Here is a 23,208-nt window from a genome sequence, read left to right as displayed (position 1 = left end):
TAAGGGGTGAAAAGTTAACGCAGAGGAAACCGGAAATTTGGGTTGTAAATTAGCCATGACTGAAAATTACAAGGCAGATTCAATGGGCTGAAAGGCCTGATTGCTCTTAAATCTTACAGCCTGGTATGGAAACACCAATGCCCTTCAACAGAAGATCCTACAAAAAGTAGTAGATACGGCCCAGTCTATCACCACCAATGGTCCCCACCATTGAGCACACCTACACTGAATGTGGTCGCAGGAGAGCAGCGTTCACCATCAGAGACCCCCAACACCCAGGCTGTGCTCTCTTCTCGCTGCTGCCATGGGGGAGGAGGTACAGGAACCTGAGGACCCACACCACCAGGTTCAGGAAGAGTTCCCCCTCAGCCATCGGGGTCTTGACTCAACTTCACTCGCCCCTTCAATGAGATGTTCCCACAACCTATGAACTCACTTTGAAGGACTTTTCAATTCATGTTTTCAATATTTATCGCTTATTTATTCTAACTCTTTCGTTGTCTGTATCTGTGCAGTTTGTTCACTTTTGCACATTAATTGAACTCCCAGGTTGGTACAAGTCTCTCATTAATTCTGTTATGATTATTATTCTATGGATTTATTGAGTATGTCCCCAAGAAAATTAATCTCAGGGTTGTATATAGTGATATATCTGTATGCACTTTGATAATAAATTAACTTTGACCCTGATAGTGCAGAGGTAGTTGAACTCAGGATGACAGAAATAGCTGAGAAATGGTGATCACGAGAGATTCTGCAGATGCTGGGGAGTCCAGAGTAACACACACAAGACGCCGGAGGAACTCAGCAGGCCAGGCAGCATCAACGGAGGGGAATAAAGAGTTGACGCTTCTGGCCCAGGACTCCGAGATTATGGATTCAACTCTTGGGCCGAACGGCCGCTTTCTGGGCTATTCCAACTCGGGTCTAAAGGGCAGGAGAAGTCAACTGAGGAGAAAATGATGCCGGGGGTGGGGGGGGGGGGGAGAGAAGACGACAGACCAACACGGAGCCGATGAAACATGTGAGTCTTTGTTGTGCCGTACGGAAAGTAAAAACCAGCGGCTCACTAGATGAAGGTTCTGCAGCGAGTATCAGTTCCTGAACGGCGGCACCAAAAAAAGAAAGTAACACGCGCCTGTTAAATCACAGGATCCCCAGAAGAGTCTACTTCTTAAAAGTTATTCCAATCCACAAGTTTACCTAGCCAGGATGCCTGATAAAGCCGCAGCCCACGCTCACTCCCCCCACCCCACCGTTTTCTCGTGAATCTTAGCTGACCCCGAACGTCGCTGCGCCCAACATAGAACGGTACAGCACAGGCCCTTCGGCCCACGATGCTGTGTCGACTTTGTAACCCACACTAAGATCAGTCGAACTCTTCCCGCCCACATAGCCCTCCAGTTTTCTACCAACCATGTGTCTATTTAAGAGTCTGTTAAAAGTCTCGAATGTTTCTGCCGCTACCACCACCCATCATAGTGTTTCACGCATCCACCACTCCCTATAAAGAATTGCTTTTGACAGCCCTCTGTACTTTCCCCCAGTCACCTTAAAATTAAGTTCCCTTATATTAGCCATTTCGCCCCACTGCGAAAAAATCTCTGGCTGTCTATGATTAAAAATTATATTTATGGAAAAGTCAAGGATTGAAACTAATATTACTCGCAGGGCGAGACAGGAAGCACCTGAACGTCACTCCAAAACGTCCTCGACTTCAATAACTTCCTTCCAGTTCGAGACTTTGAAAGATCTGGCCCTCTTAATTTTTTATGAAAGACAAAAAATGGTGATTTTTTTTCCTTCTTGTTCTTGGAAGCGTTAATCAGAAGATGGTAGACACGTGCGAGTGAACAGACCAATGTTTTCTGTGAGCCAGAGAGAGTAAAAAGTACGCGAAAAATCCAAAGAGGGAGAGGGGGAATTCCCGGGGAGGAAATTCCCTGGTTTGATGAAATGACACGGGGCCAATGGAATGGAAGACACGATTCATGGTCCGGGGAGAAAGTTCAAACCTTCAAGACTTCAACCAGACTCTCAGAATCAGCATATAACTACTCTGTTTTGAAAAGCGGTAGTAGCTTTTAAGAAATGTATAATATATAATGTATCAACGTTTAGCTACATTTCGTTTCATATTTTTTACAAGCAACATTGTGCTTCCTTTGGCATCTTAACGATGTCTTAATTGGAGGAAATTGTTGCTTAACTTTTAACAGATCTATTTTAATTGCTGCTTTTTTTGTGTGTGCGCGCGCGCGTGAGGGAGATTGGATTATTTTTTTTCTCTGCTTTGCTTCGAGTCCTGCCTGTACCATGTCTTTGGATAATGACGGTGCGGGGAGATTATTGGAGAGTTTCACCCAGTTACAGGAGCTGGTGGATAAGCTGGAGAAGGAGAACCGGTCACTCAAGAGCAAGTTGAAAAGTTGCTCTACCATTGGTACTTTCTATCACGAAGCTCGGCAGGAGCTGTGCCGCCTGAGCGAGCAGGTGGCGCAGAAGGACACCCGCCTGAAAGAACTGCAGAGCCGCCTGGCCGCCTACCAGAGCAGCGCCGCGCTCCTAGGCCGGGAGCCGCAGCCGGGCGCCGGCCCCGGCCCCTCGGCTTCCTTGCTGGACGGCCTCCTGCAGGAGATCAGCAAGGTGAAGAAGGAGCAGGTGGACTCGGCGAGGGACTGGCAGGAGGAGAATGAGCGGCTGAAGGAGGTGAGTGCCGCTGGGAGCCCGCGGGGCGCGGTGGTAGAAGTGGTGTCTCGCAGTCTTAACGACCCGGGCTCAATCCTGTCCCCCTGCTTCCTCAGCCCAGGGGTCAATTGGCCACCGTAAAGTTGTCCCGAGTGTGCGGGGAGTAGTGGGGACAAATAAAGTGGGACCTGGTGTTAAATGATAACAAGAAACCTATTTGTGTTATTATTGGACTTATAGCGAATGCCGCTAATTTCAGCCCCCAAACAATATTTCTTGTGTTTTATTTTTACTAAAATATGGAAAAAATTAACTACTTTCTTGATACCTGTAGGGGAAGGTTATCGAAGTTCAAAGCAAGTTTCAAAAGTTTCATTTTCTGCAGGCATTTACAGGAAACGTAAAGAAATACAATAGGATTTACAAAAAAAAAATACATAAAGCCTGGCAAGCAATCAAAGTACAAAATGAAAGAAATCGCACAAATAAAAATAATAGTGAGAACGTCGGTTCTAAAGAGTTCTTGAAAGTGAGTCTGTAGGTTGTGGAATCGGTTCAGAGTTGAGGGTTTCCACGCCATTCGGGATGCTGATGGTTGAAGGGTAATAGCTCTTCCTGAACCTGGTGATGTGGGACCTCAGGCTCCTGTACCTCCTTCCTGATGGTAGCGGTGAGGAGAGTATGGTCTGGATGTTTGGGGGGGTGGGGGTGGAATTTTCTTTGATGATGCATGCTGCTTTCCTGGGCAGTGCTCTTTGTAAATCTGCTCAATGGTGGGGAGGACTTTGCCTGTGACGGACTGGGCTGTATCCACCCACCACTTTCTGTAGACTTTTCCTGTTCTTGGGCTTTGGGATCTGTTGTCCAATTCAGCTGCATGCTGGGAGAAGAGGAATCAGGATTATTGTCACTGATAATTGTGAAATATGTTGTTTTATGGAAACAGTACAGTACAATGTGTAATATGTACTTTAAATCATAAATTATTTAAAATATGAGTAGTGCAAAATAGTGAGATGGAGTACATGGGGTCATTGTCTGTTCCAGTGTCTGATGGTCGGGGGGAAAGAAGCTGTTCTCATAAACGGTTGAGTGTGGGTCTTCAGACTTGCTGTATCCTCTCCTTGAAGGTAGTGATGAGAGGAGGCAACGGCCTTGGTTGTGGGGGGACCTTTATGATGGATGCTGCCTTCTTGAGGATAGATAACAGAAGTCAGTGTGTGTCAGTGATGTCAGTCAATAATGAATTAACTAAATAAAAGAGCAAAGCTGCTTCCAGGACAATTGGAAAGGTTGTTTAAAAATGCAGCGTGAGATTGAGGTGAAATTGGCTGCCGTTGGGAACAGACCCCATCCCATCCGTAGGTGGTAACTTGACATTGTGACTGAATAATTTGCCCTTCAGTGGCAAATAAATAGAGTGGGTAGAGTCTACTTTGTTACAAATCTGAGCCACGTGGTGCACAGGAATAGTCTGCTATAGTTTGACAGCTCTAGGCTTGTTTTCAACACTATCATCCTCTCAAAACTTTCAAGACCTTGGCCTCAATACTTCTTTGTGCAATGGGATCCTTGATTTCCTCACTTGCAGACCCCAGTCAGTTTGAATTGGCAATGACATCTCCTCCACAGTCTCCATCAGCACAGGTGCACCACAAGGCTGTGAGCTGAGACCCTGCTCGACTCATTCTACACTTATGACTGTGAGGCTAAGCACAGCTCCAATGTTATATGCAAGTTTGCTGACGAAACAACTTGTTGGCCAAATCAAAGGTGGTGACGAATCAGCCTATAGGAGATTGAAAATCTGGCTGAATGGTACCACAACAACAACCTCTCTCAATGTCAGTAAGACCAAGGAGCTGAGGTCAGGCTGAGGAAACTAGAGGTCCATGAGCCAGGCTTCATTGAGGGTCAGCAACCTTAAATTCCTCAGTGATAACTTTTCAGAGGATCTGTCCTGGATCCAGCATGCAAGTGCCATTACAACGAAAGCACAGTGGTCCAACTACCTGCTCAGGAGTTTGTGAAGATTCATTATGTCGTCTAAAACTTTGACAAACTTCTATAGATGTGCAGCGAAGAGTATATTGACTGTTTGCATCACAACCTGGTGTGGGAACACCTTGACCGGAAAATCTGACAAAATGCAGTGGATGCGACCCAGTCCATCGTGCGTAAGCCCTGCCAACGTTGAGCATATCTGTATGGAGCACCGTCACAGGAAAGCAGCATCCATCATCAAGGATTCCCACCACCCAGGACATGCTGGCTTCTCGCTGCTGCCATCAGGAAGGTGGTACATGAGCCTCAGGAACCATACATAGTTATCAGCCCTCAGCCATTTAAATTGACAGCCTTATTTAATCAACACCAAGAGATTCTGAAATCCAGAGCAACACTCAAATGAACTTTGAACTTTTTGATGACATTCATGACAACACTGTGGAGGTGTGGTTACCAAGGGCTGATTTCTGCATATTTTCCAAATATGGAACTCAGCAGGTCAGGTGGCATCTATGGAAAAGAATAAATAGTCATGTTTCAGAACCACCTTTTATTCTAGCTCTGTCCCTTCCTTTCCAGTACTGATAGAGGGTCTTGGCCAGGAGCATCGACTGTGTATTTCCCTCCATAGAGGCTGTCTGACCTGCTGAGTTCCTCCAGCATTTTGTGTGTGTTCCTCTGGATTTCCAGCATCTGCAGAATATCTTGTGTTTTTAAGTTATTTCCTTGGTTTTGGTCAGATGTAACTGCTGCCCCATATCTGAAGACATTTCAGAGGTGGGGAAATCCCACAGTTATTTTTTTTCCTCTTTAAATCTGTATAGAAAGAGGTGGATAACATCAGTGGGATGGTGGATACTGGATTGTAGTTACAATTTATGTAGCATCTTTAAAAATAGAAAAGAAATCTGGCAGTGAAGCCATTTGTGAGGTTCTGAGAAAGAGGACGAGGTTGCTATAGAAATGCATTTCGTTTGTTAGTTCTGGTTGACTACAGTGAAGAAGAACCCATATGGAAAGATCCCGTTGTCAAATCATGGTGAGAGTAAAGGCCTCGATACAGAGGATATTTCCTATGGTGGATGAGTCTAAGACCCCGGAGGACGTAGCCTCAGAATAGAGGGACGTCCATTTAGAATGGATGATGGATACCCATTAGGACACCAATGAAGGTCCTCCATCTCTGTAAAACTCTGGTTAGGCCACACTTGGAGTACTGTGTCCAGTTCTGGTCACATCACTATAGGAAGGATGTGGAAGCATTGGAAAGGGTACAGAGGAGACTTACCAGGATGCTGCCTGGTTTAGAGAGTATGCATTATGACCAGAGATTAAGGGAGCTAGGGCTTTACTCTTTGGAGAGAAGGAGGATGAGAAGAGACATGATAGAGGTGTACAAGATGATAAGAGGAATAGATAGAGTGGATAGCCAGTTCCTCTTCCCCAGGGCACCACTGCTCAATACAAGAGGACATGGCTTTAAGGTAAGGGGTGGAAGTTCAAGGGGGATATTAGAGGAAGGTTTTTTACTCAGAGAGTGGTTGGTGCGTGGAATGCACTGCCCGAGTAGTGGTGGAGGCAGATAGTGAAATTTAAGAGACTACTAGACAGGTATATGGAGGAATTTAAGGTGGGGGGTTATATGGGAGGCAGGGTTTGAGGGTCGGCACAACATTGTGGGCTGAAGGGCCTGTACTGTGCTGTACTATTCTATGTTCTATCTCTAGTGGTGTTTGGGTTTCATTCATCACGTCAGTAGCTTCCTCTGGGTTTTCACTACTGCCAGCCATGCAAGTCCCGGGTGGAGGCTCAGGAATACTGTCGCACTCAGGTGTAGAAAGATTCTTCGTTGCTGTTTCCATAATGATTTTGTTTGACCAGTCAGGGCTGTTAGCCCTGAGTGAACTCCCGAACCTAGAAGACCGGTGGACCACTCTTAGTCTGGCCTCTACCCTTTGACCTGTTTGGCATGGGTGATCCGACCAAGAGCCAAAGCATAAAGCCCTGACTCCAGCCTGTGTAGCTCTCCGGGTCATTGAGGCATGCAAGTCTCCAAACCATGACAGGGTTGTGTTTCTCTTCAGAACAGAGAGGAGGAGGAATTTGTTTAGCCAGAGGGAATTCATTGCCATGGGTGACAGTGGAGGGCAGGTCATTGGGTATATTTAAGGCAGCGATTGATAGGTCTTCATTATTTGGGGTATGAAGGGATAAGGGGGGGGGGAGGAGATTGGGGCTAGGAGGAAAATGATCATGGCGGAACAGACTCGATGGGCAAAATGGCCTAATTCTGCTCCTATATCTTATGGTCTTGTGGTCAAATTTCTATCAATGGGGAGGTGGACAGGTGGTACGTATCTGGCTGTGGAGAATATGATTTGGTGGATGTCCATGTACTGATCCAAACTTCTCTTCGGCGCTGCAGTCAAACCTGCATCCACACTTCTGGCAGTTTGTTCCACACTCGCCTCATCCTCTGAGTGAACAAGTTCCTCCAGTCCCTCTTGAAGGGTGGTACAGTATGGTAGTGGTCAGTGTAACACTATCACCGATCGGGGTTCAATTCCCGCCACCGTTTGTCAGGAGTTTGTACACTCTCACCGTGACCGCCTGGGCTTCCTCCGGGTGTGGCGGCTTTCTCCCACGTTCCAAAGACATACGGGTTAGGGTCAGTGAGTTGTGGGCATGCTGTGTTGGCGCCGGAAACCTGGCACAATCCACACTGGTTTGATTTGACACAAATAATACATTTCACTGTGTTTCAATGTACATGTGACAAATAAAGTCAAGTCGCTTTTTATTGTCATTTTGACCATAACTGCTGGTACAGTACACAGTAAAAATGAGACAATGTTTTTCAGGACCATGGTGCTCCATGAAACAATACAAAAACTACACTGAACTACATAAAACAACACAAAAACTACACTAGACTACAGACCTACCCAGGACTGCATAAAGTACACAAAACAGTGCAGGCATTACAATAAATAATAAATAAGACAATAGGCACAGTAGAGGGCAGTAGGTTGGTGTCAGTCCAGGTTCTGGGTATTGAGGAGTCTGATGGCTTGGGGGAAGAAACTGTCACATAGTCTGGTCGTGAGAGCCCGAATGCTTTGGTGCCTTTTGCCAGATGGCAGGAGGGAGAAGAGTTTGTATGAGGGGTGCGTGGGGTCCTTCATAATGCTGTTTGCTTTGCGGATGCAGCGTGTGGTGTAAATGTCTGTAATGGCGGGAAGAGAGACCCTGATGATCTTCTCAGCCGACCTCACTATCTACTGCAGGGTCTTGTGATCCGAGATGGTGCACTTTCCAAACCAGGCAGTGATGCAGCTGCTCAGGATGCTCTCAATACAACCTCTGTAGAATGTGGTGAGGATGGGGGGTGGGAGATGGACTTTTCTCAGCCCTCACAGAAAGTAGGGACGCTGCTGGGCTTTCTTTGCTATGGAGCTGGTGTTGAGGGACCAGGTGAGATTCTCTGCTAGGTGAACATCAAGAAATTTGGTGCTAATATTAATCTCTCTTGATCCAGAAATTTCACATTTCCCCCTTAACTGGTGAATTCTAATTCTATTCTTAACCAACCTCAGTGGGGGGACAAAAGCTTGTTTGCATTTACCCTCTCATAATTTTGTATACCTCTATCCATTCTCCCCTCATTGCCCTACACTCCAGGGAATAAACTCCTAAACCATTCAACCTTTCCCTATGGCTCGGGTTCCCTGTGCTATCGTAGTGACCACATTACCAGCAATGTGTTTGTTGGTGGTGATCCACGGTAGTATAAAACCCTGGAAAACCCAATGGAAATAGTTTGTAATAAGAGACCCTGACGTACTTTTGAAGTGTCGACAGTATTTTGATGCAGAAAGAGTTACAGTGATGTGATATTGACCAGATGCGTGCTCTGGTTTATTTTTGAGTGGGAGAGGAATGTTGGCTGTGACAATGGGTGGGGTGGGGATTCTCCACTGTCAGGTCAGCCATAAAGGTCATTGGCTACAGTCTACCATCACCGCAAGACTTTTGTGTGTTCAGGACAAAGAAGTGGGCAGGAACAATAATTGCAGACACAATCCAACCAGCAAACTGCCTTTTACAAAAGCTCCCTTCTAGAAAGTGCGATGGTGCGATTAAACCAAAAATCTCACACCAACATAAAAGTTTCTTCCAAAATTTGCTCATTCTAGCCCCCCCATCGCCTCTATCTAATACCCCACCCCTCACTGCACTGTAAGCACTCTATACCACTTTTTCAAATGCTGTTTACATCGTAAATACCTTTAAACATAATTTTATGCACCTTTTATCTCGTATTGTTACTTTAACTTTATTTTTTTATATAATTGTTGAACATTGTATTTTGTTATGTGCCGCGCCCTGACCAACACACCCTACCCTTGATCCTTTGTGAGAAGTGTACGAGCAGCGAATCGAGCTGCTGCTGGAGAACTCCAGTGGCCCTGGAGCTTTCTTCTCCCGGGAATGCTCCAGTGTCCTACTGCATCTCAGAGGTGTACTGGCTGGGTGGGTTAATTGGTCGCCTCTCGTGTGTGTAAGTGGGGGAGTAGGATCTGGGCTGTGTTGAAGGGAATGCGGGGAGAGGGAAATGGGATTGTTCTGAGCTTGGTTTGGCTGTGCAGTTGGCTGTTTCAGTGGACCAAGTCTTTGTGCGTTCCCAGCCTGGAATGTGTATGTGGCCCCCATTTAAGGTGGCACTCCATCTCCCCCGTTGCGGGCTGCCTCAGTAACGGAAGCGTGGGGCTAGGTTACATACGTGGACCCTTCAGACAGACTTGAACTCGGAGGCCAGAGAGAAGAGCCACAATGTAGCGCTTCATTGACTGATGGACCCCTGTGGCCTGTGGTTCACTTGGTCTTGGGAACACCAGCAGGAACCCACCTGGAATTGACTCTTCCCCAAAGTCAATTATCTATGTCAGCTTGAGATTCACTTCCTTGCAGACATTTAAAGGAAAATGCAGAAACACTATAGAATTTAAGGGACAACTATATAATAAAGACTAACAAACAACCAATGTGCAAAAGGAGATGAATGGTCCAAATATAAAAGATTAATACTGAGAACTTGAGTTGTAAAGGAGTCCTTGGAAGTGAATGCGTACATTGTAGAGTCAGTTCGGAGTTGAGGTGAGTGAAGTTAAACCCTCTGGATGATAATCCTGGTGGTTGTAGGGTAGTAGTTGTTCCTGAACCTGGTGGTGTGAGACCGAAGGCTCCGGTGCCTCCTGCCTGATGGTGTACGTGTGCTGGATGTCTTATTTTTATTTTTCAATGTAGAGATACAGCACTAACAAGACCACTCTGCCCAATTGCACACATGTGACCAATTAACCTTCTAACCCGTACATCTTTGTAATGTGGGAGGAAACTAGAGCACCCAGAGGAAACCTGCATGGTTATGGAGAGAACGTATAATCTCTTTACAATTGAACCAGGGTTGCTCGAGCTGTAGTGACGTATGCAGTACCTGTCTTGGACTTTTTGTCATTGATGCAAACGATGCGATTTACTGTTTTAAGTTTTGATGTACTTGGGACAAAGAAGGCTAATCTCTTTAATCTCCATAGATCAAAGATGTAGCAGCACAGAGGCTACACAGCTCATTGTATTTATCCTGGTGAGGGGCTTGAGCATTTATCACTGGGAATGACTTAATTCCCAGGTCTATTGTGTTCGTGGAAATCAGCAGTGTCTCATATGTGCCTAGGAAGAGCAGAGATTTAATTACATCAAGTTCTGTCTGCCTGCCTATTGATTATTGAGAAAACCCAGTTATCAAAGCAAAGGCTTGACAAAGTCAAGGATATAATGGCAGGTTAAATGGCAGTCCCTGGGGAAGAAAGGGGTTTCGGTTTTTACAGATGCCCAGAAGCCAATTTTGTCTACGATTTGGGAAATAGGCAGAAATCACGCTGCGGCAGGAGTTCCCAACTTGCTTAACGGTATTGTTCCATTGGTTCAGGGCCCCCTGCTCTGTGGTACCCATACCTCCACTGTGTTGTAATGAATGTCATCAAAAGCACAAGATTGATTACTAAAAGTGGAGAGAGAAAACTAGCCCGGCTGTTTGCAGGAAGGCGTGAATGTACGTGCGTCAGGATTTTGGATTTAATAATATTATGGGAGCTCATTGAGATCTGGGGTGGCCAGACTGTTTGCAAAGCAGGGATGACCTGTAGAAACAGAATCAGGACCATTTGAACCCTGGAGTTCAAATTAAGTATGTTATCAAAGTGTGTGTATACGTCGTCATGTACTACCCTGAGGTTCAGCTTCTCGCAGGCCTTCACAGTAGAACAAAGAAACATAAAGAACAGGGATTCCCAGCGCCTGAGGAACATCTGTTTATTAATATTTGAATCTCCACAATATGTGCCAACTACGCTGGCCATCGATGCCACCTCATGACAATACATTTCCTTCTGTCAGTGTTCCCCTTGCTCTTCAGATTTTTCCTCACTGAATTTGTGTTCCAGGCTCTTTGGAAGTGTGGTAGAGTAGGAAATGCAGGTGTGACAGAGCTCCAGCCCCTAATCAGATACATATTCTGCTTTGGCAACTGAAGATTTTGGACCTCTCCTCCTCAACACACCTCAGACCAAACTAGACACAAACCAAGGCTGACAAACAACTAAGGTTCAAAACAAAAGGCTTACGATAAAGGGGCAGAGATTTAAAAGGAACCTGAGGGCCAACTTCTTCACACACACAGTAGTCTGTATATGGAATGAGTCATAGTCATAGAACACTACAGCACAGAACCAGGGCCTTGTGCTGTTCTGCCAGTCCCACCGACCCGCACCTGGACCATAGTCTTCCCTATCCCTCCCATCCATGTACTTATCCACACTTCTCCTAAATGTTGCAGTCGAACCCACATCCACCACTTCTGCCGGCAGCTTGTTCCACACTCTCACCACCTCCTGAGCAAAGAAATGTTTTCAATTTTTTTTTTTTTTTTTTTTTTTGGAGGTACGGTGTGGAACAGGCCCCTCCAGCCCAACGAGCTGCACTGCCCAGCAACTCGCCCATTTAACTCTGGCCTGATCACAGAACGATTTACAGTGACTGATTAACCTCATGACTGGGAGGAAACCGGAGCACCCGGAGGAAACCTGGCCGAGCACTAACTTTCTCCAGCCGGTGTTGGAATTGAGCTCTGTAGTCCAAGCTGTAACAGTGTTGTGCGAACCGCTACGCTGCCGCGATGCTCCCTCAGGATCCCCTTAAATGTTTCACCCATGACCCTTAACCCCTGATCTCTCATTCTAGTCTCACCCAACCTCAATGGAAAAAGCCTACTTGCATTTACCCTACCTATACCCCTCATGAGCTGCCAAGGGAAGTGGTTGAAGCAGATACCAGAGCAACATCTTTTAAAGATGTTTGGATAAGTATTTTGATTGGAGGGTTTAGAGGGATAAAATGCAGGTAAATGGGACTACCTTGGTGGACACCACGGGCAAGTTGGGCTGAAGGGCCTAGTTCTATGCTGTTATACTCTGACTTGAATGAGTTCTTTTAATTCCACCTAATGGGGTCTTGGTTTAATGATGTAATGATTTATTGCACCTCAAAACAATGGAAATCTTCTGTTTGTCTGCCCTCAGTGGAGGAACAGGGGGATCTAGAGGTCCAAGACCATAGATCCCTCAAAGTTGCCTTGCAAGCTGTTAGGACGGTTAAGGTGTGTTGGCCTTCATTAGTCGGGGGACTGAGTTCAAGAGCCAAGTTATTGTAGCTCCATAAAACCCTGGTTGGACCACACTTGGAATACTGTGTTCAGTTCTGGACACCCAATTATAGAAAGGATGTGGAAACTTTGGAGAGGGTGCATAGGAGATTTACCAGGATGCTGCCTGGATTCGAGAGCATGACTTATGAAGATTGGTTGAGAAAACTAGGGCTTTTCTCTTTGGAACGAAGGAAGATGGAAGACAACTTGATAGCTTTTCAAGATGATAAGAGGCATAGATCAGGTGGATAGCCAGAGACTTTTTCCTAGGGTGTAAATACAAGGGGCATAATTTTAAGGTGATTGGTGGAAAGTATGGGGGGGGGATGTCTGAGGTAAGTTTTTTTTACAGTGGTGGGGTGTGGACCATGCTGCCAGGGGTGGTGATAGAGATGGGTACGTTAGGTACATTTAAGGGACTCTTAAATAGGCACAGGGATGATAGAAAAATGGAGGGTTATTTGGGAGGGCAGGGTTAGATTGATCTTGGATTAGGTTAAAGAGTTAGTACAACATTGTGGGCTGAAGGGCCTGTATTGTGCTGTAATGTTCCATGTGGGATTTTGACTCTGGTCCTCATGGATCCGTGGATACTCACACTGACTAAGCAGCCAGTGGTCCTGTTTTCCTTGTCTTTGAGTGTTAAATCATTCTACTAACTTTTCCCTCCCTTCCTGTTGGTGCTTATCTCGTTCACTTTGGAGGGCAGTCCAACTCCCCTCACTCAGTCCGAATGAGGGATCTTGACTGAAACATCCATTGTCCATTTCCCTCCGGCAGCTGAGTCCATTGACAGGTGTGTTGGGAACGTTTTGTATCCACGGGGAATTCTGGAAGGATTTCCTGGGAGTTCTAGGGAATTGACCGCAACTCCACAGTAAAAATAACCTGGGTTCTCAGGATTGCGCCTGTTTCTGACTGACAGACTTGCACTTCCAGAGAAGCTGAAGGGTTACTGGTCGGATTGCGTGTTCCCACCTTGGGAGCAGTGCATGGTTGGGGTGGTGGTGGGGAACCTGAGGCCAGAACTGTCTCCAGGGCCTGCTCACTGGGAAGTTTCCAAGCTTAAATCATAAACATAAGAGATTCTGCAGTTGCTGGAAACACAGAATGCTGGCCGGTCACCATGGTGGTGCAGTGGTCAATGCGATGCTGTTGCAGCTTGGGGTGTCAGAGTTCAGAGTTCAATTCCAGTGCTAATTGTCAGGAGTTTGTACGTTCCCCCCTGTGAGTGCATAGATTTCCTCCGCGTGCTCTGGTTTCGTCCCTCATTTTGGACTAAATGGTTAGTGGGTTAATTTGTCCTTTGACGGTGCTAAAGAGGTTTGATGCTGGGCTTGTGGGCCAAAAGGAACTGTTCTCAACTGTTTACTATATCTTGAAATAAATATTCATCAGGTCAGGCAGCATCTATGGAGGGCAGTAAACAGCTAATGTATCGGGTCGAGATATCTTAAAGTAAAGGCATCTGTTAGTCTTGCGAGACCATGGATCTGCGCCTGGAAAGTCTTCACTCTCCAAGGTGCAGGCCTGGGCAAGGTTGTATGGAAGACCAGCAGTTGCCCATGCTGCAAGTCTCCCCTCTCTACGACACCAATGTTGTCCAAGGGAAGGGCATTAGGACCCATACAACTTGGCACCGGTGTTGTCGCAGAGCAATGTGTGATTAAGTGCCTTGCTCAAGGACACAACACGTTCCCTCGGCTGGGAACTCACGACCTTCAGGTAGCTAGTCCAATGCCTTAACCACTTGGCCACGTGCCCACCGAGATAGCTCAATCAGGACTAAAACCTCGACTGTCCATAGATGTTGCATAACTTGCTGAGTTCCTCCAGCATTGTGTGTGTGTGTGTTTGTGTGTGTGTCCCAAGTGTAAATCGGTGGCCCAATCAACCTGCAAAAAAATTCATTTGTAGGAGCAAAACATCTAATTCTAACAGTACTCCTTGTCTAAAACTGGTGTTGGTTTACGATCGTCATGTGTGCTGAGATATAGTGAAAAGTTTTTGTCTGCAGGCCATCCAGACAGATGGAGATAGTTAAAAAGGAAAATAAAACTTGGTGTGAATTCATGAGCAGATTAACTGGATCTGGTCAATGCAGCCGCTGTGGCCTCCCACTCCCGCAGGACCTTCGTTCCTCACTGCAGGAATCAAAAACATCCATTAATACTGCTCCAGACCACAGTCTCTGGGGTAAAGCCCTGGTGAGATTATGGAGCTTTGAGGAATTATACAGGAAACACACCTGCACTGACTCTGAAGGCCCTCATTCTGACTTCTGTGAGCTCAAGTAACCCAAACTACTTTTTTTTAAGCTTTACGAGCCACTTCTGTACACATCGTGGTGAGGAGGCGGAACTGTGGGGAAGGGTTGAGGGAAAATAACCTGAACTCAGTGAAGCCAAAGATAAATAAGCAGGTGGTGGGGGCAGAAGGGGGCTCGTGTGGAGTGTAAATCCCCACTCGAGAGATTCTGCACATGCTGGAAATCCAGAGTAACAGACAAAATGCTGGAGAAACTCGGCAGGTCAGGCAGCGTCTATGGAGGGTGAATAATGAGTCGCTGTGATCAGGCCTGGAAAGGAAAGGGGCAGAAGCCAGAATAAGGCGGCAGGGGAGGGGAAGGAGTACATGCTGGCAGGTGATGGGTGAGACCTGGTCGGGGGGACCTGAAGTAAGAAGCTGGGAAGGGACAGGTGGAAAAGGTAAAGGACTGGAAAAGGAGGAATCTGATGGAGGACAATGGACCACAGGATTGTAAATACCAACAGGTTGTTTACTCATTTTAATAGATGTTGCCTGACCTGCTGAGTTCCTCCCGCATTTTGTTTGTTACTCTGGATTTCCAGCATCTGCAGATTCTCCTGTTCAAGTTTAATTTGTGCTTTGTTGCAGGGATCAACAATTTTTTTTTTGGAGAAAGAGGGGTGACCTTATAGAAATGTTTAAATTATTGAGGGGCATGGCCAAGGTGGACAGTGGTAGTCTTTTTTTCTTCCCCAGGGTAGGGGAGTCCAAAACTGAGGGGTGTAAGTCTGAAGTAAGAAAGAAAAGATTTAAAAGGAACCTGACACACACAGAGTGGTCAGGTATGAATGAGCCACCAGAGGAAGTGGTTGAGGCAGGGATAATAGTATCATTTACGAAGCTCTTCGATACAGTACTGTGCATATGTATACAGCTAGGGAGCCTTGTATTATATATATCCCTAGCTGTATACATATGCCTAAGACTTTTTGCACAGTACTGAAGAAACATGGGGAGGGGGGTGGTGGCTGGGTCTTACTGGGATGTGGGTCAAATGTAGGAAACTGTGACTGACTGGCTGAGCATCGGCGAAAGAGCTTGTGTCTGTGCTGTATTGCTCTATGACTTTATAAAACCTCCAGGAAGTCGCAAAAGGGACTGCAGAGGATGATGTGCAATGATGTTAATCTGTTTGTGTCCCCCTGTCTCTCTCCTCACGGAAGGAACTGCGGAACGCTCAGCTGCTGCTGAGGGAGAAGGAACAGCAGGTGGAGTGGATGGTGAGCAACCCCCCCTACCAAAAGGACGCGGAGATCGCCAGGCTGCGCCAGGCCCTGAGGGAGAAGGAGAGGCTCCACGCCACCCGGGAGGTCTGGTGCCGCTCGCTGGCCGAGGAGACGGAGCAGCTGCAGATGCGGCTGGCCGGCACTGCCAGCATGTGCCAGCAGCTGGCGCGGCAGCTGGAGGAACAACGCAAGAAGAGCCAGCACGGTGCGGAGACTGGGAGGGCCCCCGCGCAGCAACTCACTGAGGTAACAGACCTTCCCCGCACCACTCTAACTGGAGAACTGAGTGACCCACCTCGGTTTTTGCTACCTTGTTGACTTGATCATTTTTACTCATTTATATTTTATAGTCGACATTATATTTTACATTGGGCAATTTACACTTTGTCATCTTGTCCAGAATCAGGTTTAATATCACAGGCATATATCCTGAAATTTGTTTTGCAGCAGCAGTACATTGCAATACATAATAAAAAAACTAAGTTATAATATATATACACACACAAATAAATTAAACAAGTGGTGTAAAAAGAAAGGATGGAAAAAAAACAAGAAAAAATAGTGAGGGTGAAATCTGATGGCGGAGGGAAAGAAGCTGTTTCTGAAACAGAGTGTGTGTCTTCAGGCTCCTGAACCACCTCCCTGATGGTAGCAATGAGAAGAGGGCATGTCCTGGGTGATGGGGGTCCTTAATGATGGATGCTGCCTTTTTGAGGCATCACCTTTTCAGGGTGTCCTTGAGGGTGGGGAGATGAGTGTCCATGCTGGAGCTGGGTTTTCAACTTCCTGCTGCTTTTTTTTTTGACCCTGCGCAGTTTTGTCCGCTCCCCCAATACCAGATGGTGACGCACCAGTTTTTGGTACAATAAGGCATAGGAGCAGAACTAGGCAATTGAGCCCATCCAATCTGTTCCACCATTCCATCATGACTGATTTATTATTCCTCTCAACCCCATTCTCCTGCTTTCTCTCTCCAACCTTTGATGCCTTACTAATCAAGATCCTATCAACCTCTGCTTTAAATATACCCATGACTTGGTCTCCTCAGCAATAAATTCCACAGATTCATCACCAAAGAAATTCTTCCCCATCTCTGTTCTAAAGGGATGTCCTTGTATTCTGAAGCTGTGCTCCCCTCAGTCCTGTTGGAAACATCCTCTGCACATCCACCCCAGCTGAGCCTTTCAATATTCAACTGGTTTCAATGAGATTGCCCCTTATTCTTCTTAATTCCAGAGAGTACAGGCCCAGATACATCAAATGCTGCTTATACATTAACCCTTTCATTCCCAGGATTATTCTCATGAACCTCCTCTGGACCTTCTCCAAGGCCAGCACATCCTTTCTGAGATAAGGGGCCCAAAACTGCTCACAATACTCCAAGTGCAGTCTGACCAATGCATTATAACTTAGTAACTTGTCCTGTCCATTTTTAAAATGGGACATTTACATTTTACTTCGGGGCGGGTGCTGGGGGATCTTTGGTGATGGATATTGACTTCCTGTTGATACTACCAGTGGTGGCTGAGATGTATTTGGCAGGGTCCGATACACTCAAAAACTTCCGTACACAGTATTGGTCTCCTTATTCATGGAAGAAGATGCCAGCATTGGAGACAGTCCAAGGAACATTCACCGGGCTACTTTCTGCTCACAATACTCCAAATTTGGTCTGCCCAATGCTTTATAAAGCCTCATTGTTACACCCTCTTGTAGATGTAGATTGTATCTGGAGAGCAACAACGGAATGAGGCTGCTTAAGGAAGGTGTAGGCTGCCTGAGTAGTATCGTCTGTTCCAATACTATGGAAAGTTAATGGACCCCACCTCCCATAGCCCTTGTAGAGTGGGCTTTCTGCCCACACACCTTGCAGACACCAGTTATGGAAACTCGTAGCTAATGGATTACTCACCTCCCTTCCCACCCTCCCCCCCAGCTTAGACTTTCACTCTGATACAGGCTGCAATCCCAACATATTCATCCCCCCCCCCCCACCCCAAATCCCACCATGAGCCTGCACAGGGCGACGATGCCAAAATTCCTCTTGATGATCGGCCTTCCAAGGGATGGTTTTGAAACCACCTGGTGTCAGCTGAGAGAGATTGTCTCCAGCCAGCTGCTGTCAGAGGCAAACCTAGCAATATGAATGTGGACTTTCCCATTCAGACTCTTGATCTGATTTGATTAATGACGGGACTTTCCAGCAACAGGAAGGAACAAGGTGGCAGAGAGTGTGTTATAAATGTAACTGTGGTTCGCACTAGGCTATACCCTTCCTATTGACTGGGCTTTTGATCCTTTTTAACTGGAGTTCTTCATCTGATCTGATGCTTGACTTTTTAAAACTCTGATTGAGGCTAAAATGATGCAACAGCAGGCATTCTGACGGGGTCACGTCATATAAAAAGTTCCCAGTACGTACATGAAACCACATTACCTTGGGATTCAATTTCCTGCAGGCATTTGCAGGTGGAAAATAAAATGCAGTAAAAATTTACATAAAATTAGACAAAGACTGACTAACAACCAATGTGCAGAAGAAGACAAACTCCTGAGAACAAGAGTTGCGAAGAGTTCTTGAAAGTGAGCCTGTAGGTTGTAGAATAAGTTTAGAGTTGTAGTGAGTGAAGTTATCCATGCCAGTTCAGGGGCCTGATAATTGAAGGGCATTAACTCTTCCTGACCCTGGTGATGTGGGACCTAACGTGCCTGTACCTCCTTCCTGGGTGATGAAGGGTTCTCAATGATGAATTCTGCTTTCTTATGGCGGCACTCCATGTAAATGCACTCGAGGGTGGGGAGGGCTTTGTCGGTGAGGGACTGGGTGTATCCACTACTCTCTGTAGAATCCTGGGGTTTTGTTACAGCCCAACACCTGCACCGTGATGAATGGACAATCCAGAATGCTCCAGTCAAAGATACCAAAGATCCTCTTGCTTCTAATGAAATATACTCAAATGTGTGCCCTCTCCATAATTGCATCAATAAGTATGTTGGGCCAACGATAAACTTCAGAGATCTTACCGCCCAGGAATTTGAAGCTGTTCACCCTTTTTAACAGCTGACCCTTCAAAGAGGACTGCTATGTGTTCTCCTGATTTTCCCCTTCCTGAAGTCCACAATCAGTTTCTTGGTTTGGAGGCGAGGACACCAGAGGTCAGATGGGTTATGATCTTACTAAATGCTGAACCTGATTGAAGAGTGGGTGTGACCTCTGCCCTTTTGTCAGCTTCCTAAAGCCCGCCTCTGCACCACCAGCATTGGTTAACCCAAATGCCCATCTACCTTGCTTTCTCTCCCAACCAATCAGGAGGCAAATAGATTTTCTCATTATCCAACTAGGTCTTTGCTCATCAAGCAATGATTGTTTCCACAATTTCATAATTAAATCAGAAAAGATTTTTTTTCTCAAATGCCACAGAGATTATTGTCCCCTGCATTTTACTGAAACCTTTCTGTTGGAGAAAGTTTGGTCTGGTAGAGTAGTAGTCAGCACAATACTGTAAAGTGCCAGCAATGTGGGTTCAATGCCTGCCACTGTTTGTAAAGCGTTTGTACCTTCTCTCCATGACTGTGCAGGTTTCCTCTTGAGTCCCAAGGACATGCGGGTTAGTAGATTAATTGATCACTTGGGTGGTAATTGGATGGCGAGGGCTGGAAGGGCCTGTTACTGTGATGTATCTCAGCATAAATGAAGTTGGTCTGTGGTTTCAGGCGCCTGGGTAGGGCAGTGCGGTGAGTGGCACCACCGAATACCACTTCCCTACAACCTGCTCACCTGCAAGAATAACTTTACAAAAAAAAAACTGCAGATGCTGGAAATCCGAAATAAAAACAAAAATTCTGGAAACACTCAGAAGGTCAGGCAGCATCTCAGAGGAGAGAGTTATGGTTTTAGGTTGGTGAACCCAGTGCATAGTTCTTATGATTAATAGTCTTTCTCTCCCTGACCTACTGAGTATTTACAAATTCGCAAGGAGTTTCCATCGTAACATCTGAACGTTGGATCAAAATTCAGGACCCACGTCAAACTTCTGATCCAAGTTCTCTAATTTCCTCAACAGCTACAGCAGGGAGATTCCCCAGAGACCATCATGTCCAAAGTTCAGGAAGAGAACCGCATTCTCAAACAAAAAGTTATTTATGTAAGTAATGATGATTTAAGTCTTTTTGAGTTTCTTTGTAGTTTCAAATGCCTCTTCCTTCATCTTGACAACTGGATTCCTCTCGTTCCAGTTTTTACTGGTAGCTGCCTAGAGGAGAATTTCCAGTGTTGGAGGCAATCCACGAACTATTCCTGGGATGAGAGGATTATCCTGTCATGAGAGGGAAAAAAAACTCTGATCTGTATTCTTTGTCGTTCAGAAGAATGAGGGGTCGTAGCACAGGAGCCGCTCCTTCAGCCCACAATGTTGTGCCAAATTAATTATATGGCCAACTAAACTAATTCCTTCTCCCTTCACATGTCCACATCCTTCCATTTCCCTGACATTCATGTGCCTATTTAGATGTCGCTGATGTATCTGCCTGTACCACCACCCCAGGCACCCACCACTCTTGAGTTGATATATAAAAACAAACTTGTTCCTCACAGCTCCTTTGAAGTACACCCTCTCACCTTAAATGCATGTCCTCTGGTGTTAGAAGTTTCAACCCTGGATAGAAGGTACTCCATCTATGCTTCTCGTAAACTTTTAAACCTCTATCAGATCTCACAAGCTTTCACCGCTCCAGAGATAAAAAGTCATGTTCGTCTAACTTCTCATTATAGCACATGCCTCTAGCAAGAAACATCCTGCTAAACTTCTCCGAAGCCTGAACATCTTTCTTATAATGGGGCGACCAGGACTATATGCAATGCTCCAGATGCAGCCTAACTAGAGTTTTGTAAAGATGCAACATAACTTTCTAACTTTCAAACGCAGTGCCTCGACTAATACATGCTGTATGTTTTCTTAACCATCCTATTAATCTATGTAACCTCATCTTACTGAAGTATTAGAAGATTCTTAGTGGGTACAAGAGGGAGAATGTTCGGGAGATTCCACTGATGGAGAGTCTTGAGCAAGATTAGAGAGGGGAGATCATTTGAAACTCAGGTCAGCAGGGATGTGAATCCCTGGAATCCCCTACCTGGCAGGGCTGTGGCTATATAATTGTAGATAAATGTGTTCAGTTCTGCTCACCTCATTATAGGAAGGATATGAAAGCTTCGGAGAGGGGTTGCAAATTTACCAGGATGCTGCCTGGATTAGAGAGCATGAGGAGAAGTGAGTGAGTTAGGGCTTTTCACTTTGGAGTGAAGGATGAGAGGTGTCTTGATAGAGGTGTACAAGATAAGAGCCATTGGCAGAGTGGGCAGCCAGAGACTTTTTCCCAGGGTGGAAATGGCTAATACGAATGGGAATAATTTTAAGGTGTTTGGACAAAGGGGGTGATAGAGGCAGATTAGGAATGCTTAAGAGACTCTTAGATGAAAGAAAAATGGAGGGCTATGGGCAAGGGAAGGGTTAGATTGATCTTAGAGCAGGTTAAAGGGCTGAATGGCCTTTAATGTTCCATGTATGTTTGAAAGATTGCGGAATCAAGGTTATGTGGAACTGGCACAGAAAAGTGGAGGTCTTCAGCAGATCAGCCATGGTCATAGTTATGATGGAGCAGAGATGAGGGGGTCAAATGGCCGACGACTCCTATTTTCTCCTGTTCTCTTGCCCATCTCTCTCCCTCTCTACCATTTCCAAGTAGCAATCAATAATGAGCTAATTACGATGGGTGTCCCTGTTGATATTATTGTCACACATACAGGAGCATCAGGACTAGGACTGTCTGACTTGGTAACAGTTACTTCCCTGAGGCTGTGACACTAATGAAAACCCTGTCACCACTGAGGTCTCCCCACTAGGACAGTGAGTTGTTTACCTGTGCTGTGCACTTCCTGAATTATGGTTTATGAACTTATTTATGGTAATATTTGGTTTATGTGCTGTGTGTGATGTATTGTGGGTGCACTGTGGTCTGGAGGAACATCGTTTCGTTGGGCTGCATATATGCACAGTCAGATGACAAACCTGAACTTGAAGGACTGAGGTGGAGGGAAAAGATTCTGTTTGTGTGCCATCCAGACAGATCATTTTGTACTTAAGTATATTGGGGTAGTACAAAAGAGTGAAAAAGCAATGCAGAATGAAGTGTTACAGGTACAGAGAGGGTCACATGCGAGGGCCATGAGGAGGTAGATTGGGAGATGATCTTCTAGCAAGTGAGAGCTCCATGGAATAGTCTTGCAGTGGGATAGATGATGCCCTTGTGCCTGGTGCTACGTACTTCCAGGCTTCAGATTTATTTATCCCATACAGTGAAATGCGTAATTTGCATTCACAACTGCCACACCCGAGGACATACTGGGGGCAGCCCACAAGTGTTGCCACACATTTCAGCGCCAACATGACGTGTGTTTGACAAAAACAACAGGTTTTTTTTTGTATCTCTCTCTCAAAATGCTGGAGGAACTCAGCAGGTCAGGCAGCATCTGTGGAAATGAATAAACAGCCAATGTTTCAAGCCAAGACCCTTCTCCGGGACTTGAAAGGAAGGTGGAAGACACCAGAATAAAAAGATGGGGGATGGGAAGGAGGATAGGAGGGGATAGGTGAAGCCTGGAGGGTGGGAAAGGTAGGAACCTGATGAGAGGAGAGTAGACTGTAGAAGAAAGTGAGGGAGCAGGGGAACCATGGAGAAGTGATAGGCAAGTGAGTAGAGGTAGGAGGCCAGAGTGGGGAATAGAAGAGGGGAGGGGAAGGAATATTTTTTTACCAGAAGGAGAAATTGATATTCGTGCCATCAGCTAGATGGAATACAAGGTGTTGCTCCACTACCCTGAGAGTGGCCTTATCTTTTGTATCTTCTGTCTGATGGGAAGATGGAGAAGAGTGAATGTTCAGGGAGAGTGAGATCTTTAACATTGGCTGCTTTCCCATTTCCTCCTACGGCCCAAAGATTTACAGATCGGTAGATTAATTGTGTGTTATAAAGTTCTCAACATGGAGGCAGGTAGTGGTATCTTAAGACCATAAGATTTAGCAGAATTAGGCCATTTGGCCCATCAAGTCTACCTGCCTCCATTTTCCCTCTTAGCCCCAATCTTCTGCCTTTCCCTGTATCCCTTCATGCCCTGACTAATCCAGAATCTCTGCCTTAAATATACCCAATGAC

General features: G+C 45.9%; 1 protein-coding gene across 1 annotated transcript in view; it reads left to right on the top strand.

Moving 5' to 3' along the window:
- The first annotated feature begins 1,697 nt into the window (after positions 1-1,697).
- The window catches only part of tnip2 (TNFAIP3 interacting protein 2), a 40,669-nt gene continuing 19,158 nt past the window's right edge, over positions 1,698-23,208 (top strand). The window contains exons 1-3 of the mRNA XM_072257599.1: positions 1,698-2,709; positions 15,934-16,242; positions 20,061-20,141. Of these exons, the coding sequence (XP_072113700.1) occupies positions 2,317-2,709; positions 15,934-16,242; positions 20,061-20,141 (783 nt within the window). The 5' untranslated portion in view covers positions 1,698-2,316. The remainder of the gene's footprint in view (positions 2,710-15,933; positions 16,243-20,060; positions 20,142-23,208) is intronic.

The sequence above is a fragment of the Mobula birostris genome, chromosome 5 (genome assembly GCF_030028105.1).
Source record: "Mobula birostris isolate sMobBir1 chromosome 5, sMobBir1.hap1, whole genome shotgun sequence".
Taxonomy (NCBI): Eukaryota; Metazoa; Chordata; class Chondrichthyes; order Myliobatiformes; family Myliobatidae; genus Mobula; species Mobula birostris.
Note: the sequence above shows the minus strand (reverse complement) of the source record. Positions and strands in the feature narration are given on the sequence as shown.